At 35.6% G+C, this 20848-nt stretch overlaps 1 protein-coding gene across 2 annotated transcripts in view; it reads left to right on the top strand.

Annotated features, from left to right (window-relative positions):
- Nucleotides 1–20848, top strand: part of LOC150104209 (nardilysin-like) — a 561456-nt gene that overhangs the window by 276247 nt on the left and 264361 nt on the right. For both annotated transcript variants that reach the window (XM_090396835.1, XM_090396833.1), the window contains exon 16: nucleotides 4952–5081. In XM_090396835.1, coding sequence (XP_090252961.1) covers nucleotides 4952–5081 — 130 coding nt within the window. The remainder of the gene's footprint in view (nucleotides 1–4951; nucleotides 5082–20848) is intronic.

Raw genomic sequence — 20848 nt, 5'->3', positions numbered from 1 at the left:
AACTTTCTTTGAATAAGCATTCATATTTGAATCTGCATCTATGGAGGAGAACTGCTTTATCCCACTGGACACTATGAGTAGAGTCAATACTGTGCTGTGCCAGACCAGACTTCAGAGGTTTGTTATAATTAATATAATATTGATGTTCTTTTATTCTTTTTTCCAAAGAACGGCCAGTTTGTCCAAAATAAGAGACATCGCATTCACAAGGTATTTGGTAAATGCCAGCCAAAGATAGAGAAGACAGTTTATACTTTATAGAAGGTAATAAAGAAGAAATTTTGTTGATAGGAATATATGTTGGAATCAATTGATACATTTTTAGAATTCTACTTATAGGTTCTGAGATTCCTGGAATGTACGGAATAGGAACTCTGCAGACTGTTGAAGAAACTGTAGGAGTTGGAACATAAGAGTCAAGTATCTGTTGGATTTGATGAAGTTGTAATCATTTGATTCCATTAACTTTTTAATGATGGAATGAGTCAAAAAGACTCAGTCAAAAAGACTAATTCATAGAGCACATAAAGTTTGCCCTTCCCCAATAATCTTACAACAAGAACTTTCCATCATTAAAAAGTTAATGGAAACAAATGATTACAACTCTGATCAAATCCAACAGTTACTTGACTCTTATGTTCCAACTCCTACAGTCTCTTCAACAGTTTGCAGAGTTCCTATTCCGTACATTCCAGGAATCTCAGAACCTATAGGTAGAATTCTAAAAAAGTATCAGTTGATTTCCAACATATATTCCTATCAACAAAATTTCTTCTTTATTACCTTCTACAAAGGATAAACTGTCTTCTCTTTGGCTGGAGTTTACCAAATACCTTGCGAATGTGATGTCTCTTATTTTGGACAAACTGGCCATTCTTTGGAAAAAAGAATAAAAGAACATCAATATTATATTAATTATAACAAACCTCTGAAGTCTGGTCTGGCGCAGCACAGTATTGACTATTGACTCTACTCATAGTGTCCAGTGGGATAAAGCAGTTCTCCTCCATAGATGCAGATTCAAATATGAATGCTTATTCAAAGAAAGTTGTGAAACTATCTTACACCAACCGAATTTAAATAGAAATGACTGTATGTCTCTCTCAAAGATCTGGGAGACTTTTATCTTATGTAAAAACTATTTATCTTAATAGATTAAATTTGTTATTTCTATTATTTCCTAGCACGCAGTAACAATTGTATTTTAATAGGTGATCCACCGAACGTTTTGCCTGCATTCCATTCCTATTACTGTTACAGACACTGAAGATGTACTATTAATTTTAGTAAGGAATATCTGTCCTTTTGCTAATTAAAGATATCACTGTGGTTTTTGCGTGTTACTTTATTATTCATAACATGATTTTTTAACTTTAATTTTTTTTGGGGAAAAAAATGCAAATTATATTTGAGTAAATATGGTACTATTGCTGTTGTAGATTGCTTTTATTACATATTTGAGTCCAGACTTCTTCCTGATTTCTGTGTGTCTTACGTGGTCTATTTATTTATATTGCACATTCTTCTTTTTGTTGTATGTTGAGTTCTTATTAAACTTTGTTCTTCTTTTAAAGTTGTGGTCCATGTTTCACTGCCATAAGTTAAGCTCTTATTTCTATATCTATGTTTTTGTTGGTAATTGTTGATTTTATTTTGTTGATGGCCATCAAAGCAGCTTTTTATCTCCTTGCTATTTCATTTGATATGTCGTTATTCATTTTTATGGACTGCCCAGGGTAGATGTAATCTTCAGCTTTTTCGACGGTGTCAGATTCTAGAATGATTGTATAATCTTTACAGTAATCTTATTTTGTCTGGATGTATTTCCAATCCAATTTTTTTGGCAATTTTGGCATATGTCATTCAGCATTGATGGTAAGAGTTTGGGGGAGCGTGATATTAATACCTCATCATTGACCAATATTAAAATATTTAACATTTCACCATCAATATTTATTTCACCTTTCCATGGTGAGCCATTTTTACTTCTTCAGGATAGATGGTATTTCCAAATTTTCATCTGGTACTGTAGCTGTGAAAAGTTCCTAATACAAAAAAGGCATCCGGCAAAGCAACACCATATCTCCCAAATTATTTACAGCTGCACTAGAGGAAGTCTTTAGAAGCCTTGACTGGGAAACAAAAGGAATAAACATAAATGGAGAAAGGCTGCATCATCTGAAATTTGCAGATGATATTGTCCTAATAGCAGATAATCTTGACGATCTGGAAGAAATGCTAAATCAGCTAAATGAGGCCTCCAGAGTAATTGGATTAAAAATAAATAGAGAAAAAACAAAAATAATGATGAATAAATATATTAACCATAGAACTGTCAAAGTTGAAAACCATGAAATAGAACAAGTTACTTCATATGTATATTTGGGCCAATTGTTATCCTTTGAGGAGTGCCAAAGAAAAGAGATTGAACGAAGAATTCACCTTGGATGGATGGCTTATGGGAAAATGAGAGACATATTCAGAAGTGATATCCCTACGAGTCTAAAAAGGAAAACTTTCGACCAGTGCCTACTTCCTGTCCTAACATATGGAGGAGAAACATGGAGACTTTAACAGAAGCCTTAAACAAAAGCTGAGAACAACACAACATCGCATGGAAAGAAGTATGCTAAAAATAACATTAAGAGATAGGAAGACAAATACCTGGATAAGATCTCAAACAGGTGTCATGGATATTGTAAAATACATTAAACAGGCTAAGTGGAAATGGGTTGGCCATATTGCCAGATGCAGTGACAGACTACAAAAACAACAGAGTGGAGACCAATGGATGGAGCAAGGAAAAGAGGAAGACCGAGAAGAAGGTGGAGGGATGAACTGGAACAAATTGCAGGAGGGGGATGGATGGGAGAGGCAGAAAACCGAGTGATCTGGAAAACCATGAGGGAGACCTTCGTCCAGCAGTGGACAGAACCAAAAGGTTGAAGAAGAAGAAGAAGAAGACTGTAGCTGTGACACTACTTGTTTAGATGAAAGGTTCTCATATAATGATTTTATTATTTTTTTCCATTTTACCTCTGTTTGTGCGCTTGTTTCCTTGATTGGCTATGAAGGCTGATGTTAGTGGTTGCTTTAGACATTTCTTTTTCTACTTTTTTTTAGGCTACTGTGGAGCCTAGCTCCTTCTGCCAATTTTGTCATTCTATATATATTATAGTTCTCTTTGATATTCTGCCTCAGTTGTTTACAGATAATTTTATATTCTAAATGGTCTTTTTCTGTATCCTTCAGTATTCTTCTTTTCTTCAATAGTTCTATTGTTCTTGCCGATAGGTGTTCCCTGGTCTTAGGAGGAAGATCGTAGGAGGCTCTTTCTTTTCAATTCGATAAATGATTATTAAAATTTGTTAAATCTTCATCAATGTCATTTTTTAATTTCCAGTCAGTTTCTTCCACATTTTTTTGTAAATTCTTCTAAATTTATTTGTTTTCAGTGTTTTTTATGGTTGGACTGTGCTCATATGAGTTCATTTTTTCTATGTATTTTGAGGGTGGCTCTTATTGGATGGTGATCTGAATGAATATCACAGTAGGTTTTTCCAATGACTTCAACATTTTGCCAAGATGATGGACTTGAATGGACTTAGATTGCCAAGTCCATCACCCCACACACCATAGTGTATGTTGTTTTCTTCTGTAATGTTTCTCATAGGTGTTCATAGAAGTTTTCTATTTCTCCTTTGTCAGCTGTTGAAGTAGGTGCATAGACTACTATTATTTTTATTGTTACTGATTCTCCTATTTTTAATTTTAATGTCCCCAGTCGTTCAGAATGGATTGCTCAGGAAATAATATTTTTGGTTAGCTTTTCGTTTATGATGAAGCCAACTCTTCCAATCCTTGTAGCGTTATCTGAAGCTTCCAGGAAGATTTGGTTGCGATTGTTCCATTTTGCTGTTAATTCAGAGCTTCTTTGGGTTTCACAAATAGCACGAACATCAACTTTTATATTTTGCAGTTTGCGAAACAGGAAATCAAATTGGGAGTCTGAAGACAGAGTTCGAGTGTTGAAAGAACCAATGAATAGGATCGAATTTCCAGATGGTGATCTATCTTCTTCTGCGAGATTCTTAGTACCATTTGCTCCTGCAGATTCTTCACCACCACCATCTTGGTGGGACTGCAAAAGAGCTGTGCAGGATAGGGATGGGTGCCTTTTTTTTTCTACTTGTTGCCATCTTTACAGTAGTCTACAGTCCTGAACTTATCATATTATGGTCAAATAGAGATCTGCTAACATCGGCCTAGATGAAAATATATCTGTCATGATAAGTATGGTGTAAGCGCTTACTGACCATGCCTTGGATACTTTGCACAGAATCAAATGAAAAAAAAAAAAAAAAACTCCTATGCTTCATCACAAAAAATACAAATTTGAAAGACTTTTTTGTTGTTCAGTCTGATCTTTTTCACTTACTGTTTGTGGAAATTTGTCTGTGTTTTTGCAATTATAATATTGAGATATAGGAATGATTAAATGTGTTGTTTATTTATTTATTTATATGTGCTATATTTATTCCATTAAATCCCATAATGAGTTCAAGCCAGCACATAAGTCTAAACAGTTGAATGTTTTTTTTTTTTTTTTATACTGTTCCACACTAGTATAAAATAATATATGTGAAATAATATGGTATATGTATGTGCGTTTGGGTGGGTGAGTGCAGGCTTTTATAGGTGTTGGTTTTTCCTTTTTTTTTTGTTGAGGTGGACGTTTAGGATAACTCATAGTGAAATCATCTGTTCTTTGTGTATAGCACTCATTGGCATGCAATAATTCTCATAAATAGATATCTGTTTGCATACACTTGGCTTACATTTTCTTAAACTAAGTAAAAGACAAAACTGAATTTTTGCATTTGAAATTTAAATAGAGTTGTTTTATTGTTCAAGTTTTACATCATTTCTTTCTTTCTCTCCCCTCATCCAGATTATTCAGAGGTGTCAGAATGCACTGACTCCATCTAAGGCTAATATAATTATAGCATCCAACCATTACAAAAAAGAAGAAATCTGTACAGAGCGAGAACAGTGGATGGAAACACCTTATTGTTCTTCTGGTAAGCATGCAGTTCATCATGAATTTTGTGATATGTATACACAATGGCTGCACAGGATACTGTAACAGTACTAATTAACATGATTAAGCTTTCATTATGGCTAATATCCTATCAGCAATTTTGTTTCCAAATTAGTCTGTTACTTGTCAGCACTCCAGTATTGTTATAACTAATATTTTAGTCTTTCCAGGGCATTTCTTCACCCAGATCTTCGTTCTTCCTCTGGGTCTTTTTTCTGCCATCCAGACATTAAAGTTGTTTTGCTGACCTTTCCTCTCATTCTGCTTAGTTGACCACACTACCTGATATCAGCTCTGTTTCAAATATTACTGAATACTAGCATTGTCAGGTTGCTTAATAATATCTTCAGTTTTAATATGATTCTACTATCAATGCCATTTGTTCACTCTCCTAATTTATCTCAGAACTCTTATATCTATGGTCTGTAGTCTTGATTAAGAAGCTTTATTTCTGACCCAACTTTCATATTATAACTGGTTTGAACACTGGTCTTGTATACTAGTTTAGTGTTTTGGCTGATTTCTGCCTTATTCCATATAAATTTAAACAGCTGGTTACCCACCATATCTGCTTTGCTTATTCTGTTGTTTCTTTCCATATTTAGTTTGTCATCATCTCTAAGAACGGTGCTTAAATAACTGAATTATTTTACATGTTCTGTATGTTATCATTGAGAACGCAGTTGAAGTTTTCCATGTTCCTTCTTATTTTTATACTTTTGGGCTTTTATTGCTGATCTTCATGCCAAATTTGTTAGAGATGTCATTCAATGTAGTTAGTGAATCCTGGATACTTGCACTGGATTTGTTTTGGAGTATATCATTATCCATATAGATAATGAATAAGAGTGGAGATAATTGGCATCATTGTCTTACACCTGATTTTACCTCAAACCATCTTCCTGTATTTCTTACGATTCTAATTGCTGACTTACAACTTAAGTATAGACTATGCATTACTTTGTAAAAAGTTTCATTTGCCCCATATACTGTTATAATTTTGAAAAGCTTTTCTTTGAACACCTTGTCATGTGGTATTTCCTGATCTATAAAATGTAAGTATTGATCCTTGATGTGTTCCCTCAATTTCTGAACTGTGTGGCATAAAGTGGAAATCTGATTGTGACAACCTCTCTTTAGCTTGAATCCAGCTTGTTCTTTTCAGAGTTTGTTCTTATTGCATGTAGTTTAAATGTCAAAATTCTGATTTATTACCCTCAATGTGTGTGCGTGATACTGTAATAGTCTTAACAATTAAGCTCACATTATTGCTTGCTTCCTGTCACCAGTTTTCTTCGAAATTACTTTATTCAGGATTAGAGAAAGGTTGTTGGAAGTTTTTTCACTTGGTTATACTATAAATTAAAGATACCAAAAAATTACAGTAAAACCCTGTTTTTATGTTCCCGAATTTATTTTCCTGCCATTTATGTCATTTTCCATTAGTCCTGTCTTAAGGCCTATTCTTACGATATATTGTTTTCCCACCATTAACAACTTGATTTGGACGTTGTTTCCCATGATTTGTGGTTTTTTCTTGGGTGGCAACACTGATTTTCGAATCGATTTCCTTTCATTCAAATCGATGCATTGATGTGTTCCCAGATGGTATTGCTTTCGGTTGTAGTTTCGTTTCCGCCATCACGGTGACTTGCACGCTTGCAGTAGTGATGAGCGATACTGTGATTTTTCAATCACAGTACGAATTGATACCATGAAGTTTTCATATCAGTAATCTTAAATTGTCAGTAGCTCGTGGCACCCGTAATGTGTTGTGATGTGATTTCACATTCACAGTGCTGTATTGAAATCGAGAACAAGGATCATACACAAATTGTGAAATCACATTCACACTTCTACCAAGTAACAGTTGTTACTCGTGAATATTAAATATCAGTGAATAAACCACACTTCGTGAAATATCGCTTCACTAGCTTGCAATATTGGTGTTTGTAGTCGCAATTCAGAAGCAAGTGGTATGCTGCAGAATTTCTGCTACGTAATTTAGCGTGTGATAGTTGCTTTCAAGTTTTGGTGGCCTTTTTATGATGTTTTTTACATCTCCTGCTATTTACACTTTTTTCCATCACTCCCCTGGAAAGTGTACAAAAGGGGTTTTATTGTATATACATGGTTTAATCCTTTATCCAAGTGTAAGCAAACAAAGTTTGTGCCTGAAGTATTTTCAGGACTGGAGCAACTCGTGGTAAAGGTGGTATGACTTCAGGTCAAAACCGGTCTGAGAAGTGACCCTTCCCATAATGCATAGTATTATACATGTCCACAAGCAGATGTGCTTTGCGTTATGGGATACTAAGGCAAGTGATGTGAAGTCATACCACCTTTACCATGATTTGCCCCAGTCTTGAAAATACTTCAGGTGCAAACTTTGTTTGCTTACACTTGGATAAAGAATTAAACCAAGTATATAATTTCTTAGTATCTTTAATTTATAGTATAACCAAGTGAAAAAACTTCCAACAACCTTTCTCTAATCCAGAGTGTGACACCTTTTGGCAACTGGTATGTGAAAATATGACTTCTGCATTACTTCAACCTTAGTATCACCTCTGGATCTGGCTCCCACTGAAGAGACCTCAATAAAGGCTGAAACCAATTGGTGTTTTGATTCCGGGGAAGCAGAGTTTTTGCCTTAGGGAGCTTTTGAGCATCCAGGGATTTGGGTCCGTTGGGGTAGCATGTATTAGTGCTTCCTTGGTTGATGCTTTTCCCTGGAATATGAGCGGTTCTATTTAAGTTATCCAAGTGCCTTATATTATTAACCCCAGAGGCAGATAAACTGAGTGTTGGACCTGGTGGCTGCCAAGGGCCCCCCAAGCTTTATTGTATATGGAACAAAAAGTATTAAATAAAATTGATGCCTCGAAAATAATTGATGAATTTGCTAGAGAAAAATCGAGGAAAAAAATTGTTAAAATTTTTATTCCAACTTAAATATATTTCTTTTTTTTTTTTTAATATTTCATTATTTTGTTGTAATTTTAACTTTTATATTTTTTTATATATTTTATGCCAATGTTATTATAATGAAAAATTTATTGCAATGTTTTGAAATAAAAATATTAAATCACATATTGTGTGTGTTTATTTTTTTGTTAGAGTGAAATCATGTTCTCTTTGTAGCATATATATACAGACACACATACACAGTTTACGTAACACGTTATGTAACAAAAGTCATGTAACACGTGACTTTTGTAAATTCGCAGTTATGTAATAAATTTACTAGCGCATATGAACACGTTTGCTGGTTTGTGCAGGTGCGTCTTTGACAGCCTTATTGCAGTACAGTAGTAGATGCCTCTTGCAGTTATCTCAGTAACTTGTCATCACTGCTAGTTTCGGTGTTTTTTTATCCTTAAAATTGAACGCAAAAGCACAACCGAGTGTACTGGTAATAAATCTAAAAAACAAAGATCTGCAATTACTTTAGAAGAAAAATTGAAAATAATTCATATGTATGAAGGTGGGAAAATTCTATCAACAATAGCTTGGGAAGTAAATTGACCTATTTTGACAGTGAATACAATAGTGAAGGATAAAGTTTGCATTTTTATAAGCTAGGTTTTAATCCTTTTTTCCCAAGTAAGCAAACAGACAAGTAAGTCAAGTTTGCACCTGAACATAGTTCAAGTCTGAGGCAACTCATAGTAAAGGTGGAGTAAGCCCCAATCACTTTCCTTAGTATTTCCCCTAATGCAAAGCACATCCCTTTGCTGAGATGTATGATGCAATGCATTGTAAAATTTGGTATAAAAGGAAATTTTGTTATGCCCCCCCCCCTTTCTATTGTTAAGTCTATTTTATGGTCAAATTATGTCTCTTCCTTCCCTTATCTCACTTGTTTTATATGCTCTAATCTTTACTCTTAACTTGGGGCCGTATTTTACTATAAGGATATGGTTCATGGGTTGAAAGCAAAGAGATTCCCACCAGACAATGGCACTTCCTTTGTTTCTGAGCTAATGCTGGTTCTTTCTTCGGACTCAGGAGGGAAAATTTCTATTTTTTTGCTGTGCCACCCTAAATTCTAGATTTTCAAACAGTGAAAAATCAAAGAACCGATACTGAGCTCTGAACCGTATCCTTAATTTCTGAATCTTATATAAAATAACTAAAGTCTCAAATTTATCCCTATCTCAGTCTACAGTCGTGACCTCCCTTCCAAAATGCCTCCCGCTGTGGTTCGATTTTTTTTTTTTTATGTAGTAGAAAATGATCTCAGGCAAGGCAATTGTTAAATCAAAAGAAAACATTTAATTATGTACCAAACAAATTACAAGTCATGGATAACTCAGGCATATGTTTACTTCAATATCAATTTCAGATAAATCATAAGCACTCAATCTCTCTAATTCTATCTTAACAAGCTTAGGTATCAGTTCCGCATGGCACTCGAACAAAGGTGAAACAAAGGCTAATGACTGAACACTATTAAGGTTAACTCTGTCATGCACTAACTTCAATGTCAATTTCAGATAAAATATACGCACTCAATTTCTCTAATTCTATCTTAACAAGCACAGGTATCAAATCCACATAACACTCAAACAAATGTAATACAAAGATTAATGACACAATTATACTAAGGTTATGCACTTCACAGACATTCAGATCATGCTCTAATTTCTACATTCATATCTTGGAATTTTGTCTGTCTTTCTAAACTAGGTTTCTGGAGTCCTTATGTGAAATCACAATATTCTAGACTTAAACGTTCTATTAAAAGTTACAATCATTCTTTCTGCACACTTTCATTGAACAAAGAAAAGGTTTCTACGTTACCACCCAGTTGGGAACTGCTGGAAAATCATACACATCTCGATACAGCTTCACCTTCAGATTTGTTCCTGGTACCATTCGACCTGCTGTTTCCTTCTCGTCAGATTCGGGCTAGATGAATCTTGGACACTGAAGACACATACCTGCCATTCGCTGGACGCCAGGTTTAAGCAAAGCTCGGCTGTCTATACTGCATACCGGACCTCAGCTCCGCTGGACGAACTTTCTATTGGCAGATTCTCAAGGACTGCTCAGCATTCTTTCCTCACTTGTGGCTCGACGCTTCTCCCAAGAAACCGGGACGAACATCGGGGCACGGAGAGTATGACTCCCACAAGAGCAGATGACTGACCAGCAAGGGACTGTGGCAGAGGATCTGACGAATGAGAGAAAATTTAATTTAAAAAGCCGTTGCCTTTTTAAATTATGCGCCCCTACACTTCGGTACTACGTCATATCCTTTTCCTTCCTTGCTCACTTCATACAACTCCCTTCACTAGCACCACATTCTCCCTTAGTAATCTCTTTGGTGGTGGTGGGGAGGTTTAGTTGTGTGCCTTCCCTTCACGGTCAACGCATACTCTGTTGCACGTGCATTGCCTCTGGCAATCGATCTTTGATCCGTTAGACCTTCACTCAGTAGTGCACAAATACTCATGCTATTTTTAGCAAAGCTTAGGCAGTGGATTTAATCACAACAAAATACTTTATAATAATAAGGGATAAATAACAGAATTCTAAAATTACTAATTTGTCTGGCACCTTTACATTTAATTTTACCTGCTTGATATATCAGTATGTGCAAAGTTTTAAAATGCATGGTAAGCTTTAAAGAAATAAGTTAACCACTTTTAGTTTTATTCAGAACTTAACAATTTGTACAAAAATACCTTATATACCGATTTTACTGGAAGACGAAATTCTATTCAATATACTTGTGATTAATTAGCAAAATTTGTTATGTTTAGTAATATAGAAATAAATTTTTGTGAATTGTTAAATAGTAAAACCGCCAAAGTTTTGTAAAAAGAACAAAGAAAGTTAAATATGAAATATTTTGTGTCAAAAGAAAGTTCCAGGCAAAGATATTTCTAGATGGATTATCTTATTAACTTATGACTTAGGGCAATTACAATCATGAAGGTCAAATATGTATGGGGGTTTCCCGTCTTAATGCAACGACGGAAAAAGGTGGCTGGTGCATACCCACGAAATATTCAAGGGATTAAAACGTAGCAGAACCCAAGGTTAAAGGAGCCAGATAAAAGGGAGTTGCTACGGACACAAAGAGTTACGCCGAGGATTACGAGTTACACCGACACAGTCATGAGAGGGTTATGGTAAGGCAGGTTATGCAGTTGCGATGTAAGCTACGAGGGCTACAACAAAGGAAGTCAGATGTCCTTATATGGAAAATATCTGATTAACAAAAAAAAAGAATGTAAGACAGCGTTATGAATAGCCATTGCACATTTTATTGTATGTAATTTACAAATTCAACTTGCATAAAATTCGAGTTATGTAAAAGTTTACAGAACGCATTACTTACATAACTCGGAGTGTAACTATGTGTATGTGTGTATATATATATATATATATATATATATATATGTATGTATGTATGTATGTATATACACAGTCGGGTCTCTTTTTATGTGGTAGATACGTTCCACAGAAAACCGCATATAAAAAATCACAAAAAAAGCCTAACTTATTGAAAAATTAGGGATAAGTTCTATAATTTTCTAAAACCGTATAAAACTGAAGCAATGAATTAAAATAAACCTAAAATTACATAAAACATTTATGAAAATTCAGGAAAATAAGAATGCCTTAGTTTGTTTTACAGCTTTATTTATTTAATTTTATTGAAAAGTAACAATTTTTTTTCTTCTTTACATTTTGTCATCAGAATTATCATCGCTATTAGACAATATTCATCAATGTTTGCAAAATGGTGCAAAATCACTTTCATCACCAGAAGAGATAGTCAGCGCATCAGATCTGTATGGTAAAGGCAATGGTTCTTTACAAACAGAATTAGCTTTCCCGATTTTTTTTCTTCTGCCAATGTAATCAGTGATAAGCTTTGCAATGATGATTTCACTAATTTTTATACAGCTCATGATATCAAGACATACAGTTCTTCAGCTCACATTGGAATTTAAAGGCTCGTTCAGAATTTGTGTCATTAACAAGAAAATGATTTTCCAATTTATTGCACCTTCTCGAATTATATTTGCAGTGAGAGGGAGAGAGGTTTTTCTTCCACTTCACTATCGTTTTCTGGATCTTCGACGATATCTAAAGTTAATCGATATCCAATAATATCATTGTCACTTAAGGTATTATCCACTTGCTTATTTCGAAACCGTAGTGCCGTGATTTTTTAAAAGTAATAGGCCTACAGATTTAAATTTTAATATGAGTAAGATTCAAGGGATTTTGTTTAATTTTGGTGTTAAGAAATCTCTTATTGAAGGTGTTTGTGATGCAACAGATAGTGATTCATCCACCTCCAGCCTACAAAGCAATCTCCAGGATGTGCAAAGGGAGAGGAAAACTGTCTGCATTCACTAGTAAGTACTATTATTATAATAATAATATTATAAATTTTTGGTGATCAGAATGGGATGTCAATGAAAAGCAGCCCAAATTAATTTAATGTTTATGTTTAATTAATTATTAATTAATGATCAATTATTAATTAATATATTACAAAATAATCAAGATGTTCCATGAATTCAGGATTTGTGAAGTGTTCTGTCATAGGAAAAGTTTGGGAAATGCTGGATTACCCTATTATCGGAATGGATTCTCCTTCTGTTGACATGCACAGAAGTGTCGAAAAGTCTCGTATCTGTGGGCATACTATACCGCATAACTTCAAATCTGCATAAAAAGAGACCCGAGTGTGTGTGTGTGTGTGTGTGTGTGTGTGTGTGTATATATATAAACACTTTTTAAAGGGGGCAGAACCATAAAATTTACTGCCAGGGACCCCCAGCCAGCTTAATCCCTCCCTGATTAACCCTACTTGTGTTCTTATATGCTATGCTAATAATGTCAAGATACTTTTTAATACTTTAATGATGATTCTAATATTGATAGCATTGTTCACCTGCTAATTTTCCTCAAAACTTTTATACCAATGTAGCTAACATATGATCAACTGTTTTAGTTTTATTTTAACCCTCCTTTCAGATCTGTAAGTTAAAATTGGTTTGAATTGTTTTCTGTACTTATTCATAGTTTGATTGAAGTTAATTCCTGTCTTGTTCCATATAAAGTTATTCATCTGACTCCTCACCATATGAGTTTTCTTTTATTATTTTTTGAGCAAAAGAAGATGGATTCAATCTTTATATACATTGGCAAATTAGCTCAGTGAACACACAGCAAGTAATTATTATGAGTGACTTCAAATATGGCGTGATTGGAAGAAAGAAAGAACATTTAGGGGATGGGATTATACAGCTACTCTATTATGGTGGTTAATTTCATATGTTTTTGTAGCTAGCTTAGTGTTTCATGGGCTAAAACAGAAAGTTTTCAAGAGGACAAGACCAGCTTGCCTGCCTTTCAGTTAAAAAGGACTTTAAACATTCTCATCTTAGAAGTTTAATGGAATGAAACAGGACTGGGAAAGGATTAAAAATCAATATTTACTTCTTCCAGTATTTCAGTTCGTTTCAGTTACAGAGACGTCATCAGGGAGTACAATATAAGCATTGTAACATGCACACATGCAAGCGCGCACATGCACACACACACACACACACACACACACACACACACACACACACACACACACACACACACAAAGGCAACACAGAACTAAGTGAAACACATGGACGAAAGACTAGTCACAAAAGGACATTTGGCTGCCTAGGATGTAAACTGGATCTAAAAGTATTAGTGTTTTTGCAGAATTTTAGGAAGTTTTATGCAACTATATTTATTCAAATTAGGTAGATTTTCAAGAACAGCAGCAGATTAAAAAACAGTCTTTCTCTTCTAAATTTACTGTAATGGAAGATAGTAGTCTTTTCAAATTACATTACTAAAAAAACACTTGTGTTACTGCAAGTGTTTTTCATTCATATTAAACATTAAATGGAAATCTTAACAGCAGGTACTAAGGAGCTGATTACTTCTGCACAACCTGCATTTATAGTGCATTGAATCAGTTATCTTTCATTTTAAAAATTGGCCATGTGTAAGGACCTGCTATGCCTACCGTACAAAGCAAAGATGGCAGCAACAAAAGCCAATGATGAATGAGCACTCCCTGTCTTATCAGCACAGTGCTGTCAATTGCCAACAAACCCACAAAATGCCACAGCTGTAAAATGGCTGTCAGCAATAAAAAAGAAAGGTATAATGTGTGATTTCTGTTGCCACTAAATATATGCTTCCTGTGCAAAAATAGATGAATCAGTGCACAAGATATTTATTGACCTCGACCAGCCCTTTTTCTGTTTGCTGTGCCTTCCTTCTGTAAAACAGCTAATGAACGTAGGCAAACAAATTGAAAACCTTGAACAGCACATCAATGCTATGAATGAAACTTTTTCCTTCAAAATATGAGCACCGGAAACCAAGCTTGAATTAACTGATGATCAGTGCTGCAACACAAGTTTACCCTTCCCTGCAAATGAACTCCATGACCTAATTGCATCAATAGTGCACAACTTGATGGAGACCAAAAACAAAAAAATTAATGCCATTATTTTGAACTTTCCAAAGGAAAACTAAAAAGCACTAAAAGAAGACATCATCAAATTAGCAGAAGAATGCAACATCGATTCTAAAAATATTGTCAGGTGCCATCATTTTGGACTAATAAATAAAAGAAAGGATGGAACGAACTTTCTTTGCCTCGTAAAAGTGACTTGTGATATGCCCACAGGCACATCAAAATTAATAACGGTGACCAACAAGTTCAAAGACACTTGCCCCAATCACACATACGTGCTCGACCAGACCTAACATTTGCACAGAGATAACAAGGACGCCAGCTTCGAACACAACTTGAAGAAAAACATCAAAATGGAGACAACAGTTGGATCATCGACTACAGATAAGTTAAATTGGTGCAAAAATCAAGTGATGCCACTAGCAGCCATCATGGAGACCAGTATGCAAGCACTGCATTGGAAATGTGTAAGATCCTTGTGGTCAAATATATGCCTCACAGAACTCTACATATCCACTTCACTGACATCCATGGCCTAAACTCCAACCTGAATAGTGTCCACTACCATCTTCAATGTACCACCCACGTACTCTTTCTGGCAGAAACTCAGATCTCACCTCTCCTTAGCACTATTCATCTCAACCTTCCAACTACACACACTCTTTAACTCCTTTTGACCCAAGGGTCTGTGCATACATCCGCTCTGACATACCTTGTCAAAGAGCACCTAACCTAGGTGCTCTCTGACAAGGTATGTCACCCAACTTTGACCCTTTGGTTGAAAATATCCCTTCCCCACTCAGTCAAATTCATTTGCTGTCTCTATCGCTCCCTTAATGCAACCAACCACTCTGAGCTCTTTAATTTTCTCTCCTTAAAAACTGATTTTCTCTAGTCCCACTTTCCCAACAGCAAAATCACCCTCCTAGGAGAATTTAATGTCCACAACACCAGCTGGCTTTCTTCCTCCTCCAGCTGTACAGATCTTGTAGGGAGAGATGCTGAAAGATTTGCCATCACTGATGACCTTGCACAACTTGTTCAGGTGCCAACCAGAATACCTGATAACCCAAACCACTCCCCAAACACCCTAGCTCTTTTCCTCACCAATGATCCCCTTCCAAATACACAGTGAATGTGGTGGGGTCCCCTTAGGTCCACATATTTCACTATAGTTATATAATGGCTTGTGTGTATATGCGTTACAGTTCTTATATTGTACTCCCTGATGATATCTCACATATTCCTATGCTGCAAGAGGAGTGCTCCATGATGCTAAATGCAAACCTTTGGATTATCTTCTCAGACATCTTGAACTCATCTGCAGCCAAGGAATTCACAAAAATAAAAAATCTGCATATAAAAAAAGTTCGAAAATTTAATGAAAAAGTCACCATTGTCTCCAAGACTGCCCAAAAATAATGTAGTTAATCTTTCCACAGCAAACCTCGAAGCAGCTGGCGCAAGTGCACTCAGCTGCAGCAAAATTTCACAATCGCACCCAGACATGTGCCAGCCAAAGATTTCATGATCCAGATCAGGTGTGGAATCTTCAACCTTCCTGCCAGTGAGGCCAACAATATTAAGCTTGAAGTAGCTAACGTGTTATCACAGGTGAAACCTTCTGCTAGCAACCTGCCCAACAAAGAATTTAAAGCACTTCTACATCTAAGAAATAACAAAAAAAATAGCAATCCAGAAAGCAGACAAGGGCAATGTTTCTGTTATTTTAAACTGTACGGATTATATTAAAAAAATGACCACCCTCCTAAAAGTCCAATCCGCCTACCGCCTACAAAATTATGACCCCACCCAGACACAGATTACAACCATTCATAGACTACTAAAAAATGTTACCTCCTGGCTGGCAGACATAACCAACAAACTAAAACCCTACGATCCCAGACCTCCCCCATATTTATGGACCGCCAAAAATCCATAAAGAGAATGTACCTCTACGCCCAATTAGAGATGGTATAGACCCGTGGCCCCCTTGGGGGCCGTAGGTTTTGTTGAGGGAGGGGGCTGTGAAATAATGAAAACAAATTTAAAACGTTTTAAGACTAAGTAGATTTTTTTATCTAAAAAAACGTATTTCATTTTTATTATTTATTATTTCTTTTTTTTATTTTTTAATGGAAAAAAATCACATATTCGTGCTGGTTCACAAATTTTGCTTCCTGCGTATTTCGGCACTTAATGAATATTAGTAAATATATGCTTATTCATATAAATTTCATTTCAAAGCAGAAATCTAAGAATTGCAGTTTCAAATATTTCACCTGATATTGACTTTTTGTGTAGCAGTATTGAAATACATCCAACACATTAAATTGTTATTAAACTTCTTTTATGTTTTAATTCTTTCTTTATTACTAATCGTTTTACAAATGTACAATAACAAGATACTATCTATATAAAAATATGAGGTAATGTGCCATGTCAAATGTGTATGTAAGATGCTAAAAATGTAATATTTGCATTTGATTTTTGCATTATTCACTGTGTATGTTTTGTATTGAATATAAATACAATAAATATTATAATAATATATGTCTATATTACGATTTTTTTTTGAGGGGGGCGTGAAATATTTTAATTTTTCCAAAGGGGGCCCCTGACATCCAGAAGTTTGGGAAGCACTGGTATAGACTCACCCACCGACAACATAGCTAAACAATTAGTCAAAGTGCTTTGGTTAAATGTATAAGCCTAACACTATGAGGCAAATGAGACAAAATATTGGAAGATTGAAATATTATTTTTAATCCTTTCCTATTGCTGCTTCACTCCCTTAAACTTATAACATAAGAAGCTTCTTCAAGCTCTTAATCCTTAACATACAAACTTTAAAGATTCTTTGCATTCTAAATAGATTTCGAATCCAAATCTTTCCACCCGGAGGTTATGAATACTGACTGAACTATGGAGGCTCTGCTGCTGAGAAATAATTATATAAAACAACATGTGATGGATTTGATTTGGGGGTTTGACAGGGAATTTGATGATAACATCAGATGATAACAACTTTGCTTCCATTTGGGAAAAGTAATTGTGCAGTATTGATGGAAAATAGCAAAGCATAGTTTACATGGGTTTGTGTAGAACTATGGAGCCAATGATTATGACAAATATAGACATGGTTTGAAGCAGTGTTACACCCTGATACCTTCACTATGTGGAATTTTCAGTTATCATGGTGTAACATGAAGAGAAAATAAAATAAAACCGCTGTATAAGAGCTAATACATAAATTGTTTAAAGAAAGAAAAATATTCTTGCATCCAAGTAAAAATATAAAAAAAAAAGGTGTTTGTTGAACTAAATAATAAAAGAAGGAATATATTACAGTTGTGATATGAAAAAATTAGTTGAGTAAGACAGAAAAGATTAGTCGTAAGAAATTGTATGTGAGAGGCTAGTTTTAACACTTGAAATGAGAGATTAAAATAAAGTAAATTCTTAGAAAATTTTGGAAGGGGAGTTAATTTGAGGCTAGCAAAAGCAAAAGACTATCCTATCGCTCAGGGTCAATTCCCGAATTGAGACGTCGTCACGTGTGAGTCGTGTGCTCGCCAACTGAAGGATGTTTGGCAGAAAAATGCCACCCTAATTGGTCAGTGAAGTTGAATCCAGTAAGGGGCGGAAAAAAGAAATTAAAGAAGGTGCCGTTAGGGAACAAGGTATAAAAGGGTTAGGCCCCCCCCCCCCCCCCCCACACACACACAAGGCTTTTCCCGGATAGTTTCTTCATGAGTTTTTTCGTATAGGTTTTTCACGCGGTTTTCCTGAGTAGCGGGGTTGGAGTTAATCTCCGTCCGACACAACAAGGGAACAAAAGCGAGCGGGATTTCGATTCTGCATTCTTATGGTAAGAAACGAGGAATGCCGCTCGCTTTCGTTCCGCTGTGATTAAGGAAAGAAGGTATTGTTCTATGTGTTTCATCATCCAGTGACAACAACGAGAAAAGGAAATCTATAAAGACGTCAGTGCCCACGTGGTGAGTTTCACAACCATTGTAGATGATTCTAAGTATGTCCTTAATTCAAGTACGAAAAGTTAAGATCGCAAAAGCCCAGTTTAATGCCAAAAGAACTTAGGAGTGACAGATTATAGAGGAGTTCATTCCACGATAGTACGATCGGAAAAAGGTAGAGGCCAACATAAAAAACCCAAGTCAAAAAGGTACTGTATAATTCTCAGGTTAATTGAAATCATCTGTAACTGTAATCATTATTCTATTACTGAACTGTTGAAGAGACTAAGGAAAATTATACTAGGACTTTAGTACATGACTGATTATACTGAGCGTATGCTTGTCTAATATTAATTATATAAGTATTCATGTGTCCTGAGATTTATGCATGTATATTGTAATTTATAGGAAAGTTTTTTTAATGTCAAAGTTATGAATTAGCACAGCGAAAAGATAGTTTAATCTACATAGTTTTAGAAAGTTAAATAGAGTAAACTGATCACTTGTGTCCATTGTGCTACAGCATTATAGCGCACTCAGACTAACATAGGGTTAACTAAAGTGTTAATTAGATCTGGGGTTATACATATGATTGTATGTGTTGAATTTTTTTATGGCGGCATGATCGCAATACCCATATAGGATCTTAGCCAAATACTTGTGGTTAGCTAATGTTATTTTGTAAATGTTTTCTTAGTATTGAATTGAGTTATATATATTAATTGAATTGTACCATGCTAATGAGTTTAATGAACTTTTGTTCATTGATAATACAGTTGTCTGAAATTGCTGTCCAATGCACCACTTGAAAACGTATGAACCTAATGACGCGGGAGGGGAGAATATTTAGATGAGTTACGAGATAAAGTGTCACGACTGTAATATTGGTTTTCACACTCAGACATATATTTGTAATTGCTCCTTGTTTTTGTATTTTATATCTCAAACTAAATGTCCCAAAAGGCACAGTATAGTATAAATATTAGGGACACTAAGGGGAGAAATAGCTTAAATATTTGTATTTTGGGGTGATATCTCGTACATAGATATCTCGTACATAACCTCAATGTCAATACATCTGTGGGATTGGATGGTATACCAGCTCGTGTTGTACGAGAAGCAGCTAAAGAATTGTCAGTACCCTTGACCATTTTGTTTAATTTGAGTCTCGGGTCTGGGTTAGTCCCGAGCGGGTGGAAAGAGGGGAAAATAGTTCCACTGCATAAAGGTGGTTCCAAGACTGCTGTTGTAAATTACCGACCGATTAGCATATCAGGAATCATTGTCAAGGTCTTAGAGAAATTAGTCAAGAAAAGAATACAGGATTGGATAGATGAAAATGGGATATTGTATGGGGGACAACATGGTTTTGTGAAGGGTAGATCATGCCTCAGTAACTTGCTCACGTTTTATAACACAGTGACGGCTGAACTGGATAGGGGTAATGGGTTTACAGTGATACTACTGGACCTTGCCAAGGCCTTTCATAGGATACCACATGGAACCCTAATCAGTAAACTGGAGCAGATGGGTATAGATATAGGGTTGGTGAGATGGATAAGAGGGTGGTTGAAGGAGAGATATCAAAGAGTGGTTTACTCAGGAGTGGATTCAAAAAGACGTCTTGTGACTAGTGGAGTGCCACAGGGCTCTGTTCTTGGACCACTGCTTTTCAATTTGTTCATCAGTGATATTGGAAAGGATCTGAGAGGAAGTGTTCACTTGTTTGCTGATGATGCAAAGTTGGGTAGAGCAATTGTGAGTGCACAAGATGTCAAAATTTTACAGGATGATTTGGATAGTTTGGAGGACTGGGCTAGGAAAAATGGATGTCAATTTAATGTGGCAAAGTGTAAGGTTATGCACTTTGGGGTGAAAAGAATAGCAGCAGTATATCGCATTGGTGGAATCATACTCCAGGAGATTGATGAGGCCAGGGATTTGGGAGTGTTGGTGGATAGGGAGTTGAAGTTTAGGGGGCACATTGCAAAAGTAACTAAAACAGCTCACCAAATCACTTGGCTTCTGAAAAATACTTTAACATGCAGAGACGAACAAGTTGTTGTTCCTCTGTATTGAGCCTTGATAAGACCCCATCTGGACTTCTGTGCCCAGCTATGGGCACCAGGGTTTCTTCGTGATGGGGAGGAAGTGGAGAGGGTCCAGAGACGAGTGACCAAGATGATAGCAGGTCTGTGGAATGAACCTTATGAGAATAGGTTGAAGATTTGTGGGTTGCAGAAATTGGACGATAGGCGAAGGAGGGGT

This window comes from Typopeltis vanoorti, chromosome 8 (genome assembly GCF_054136105.1).
Source record: "Typopeltis vanoorti isolate ZY-2024b chromosome 8, IOZ_Tvanoo_1.0, whole genome shotgun sequence".
Taxonomy (NCBI): domain Eukaryota; kingdom Metazoa; phylum Arthropoda; class Arachnida; order Uropygi; family Thelyphonidae; genus Typopeltis; species Typopeltis vanoorti.
This window is presented reverse-complemented; position numbering and strand designations above follow the sequence as displayed.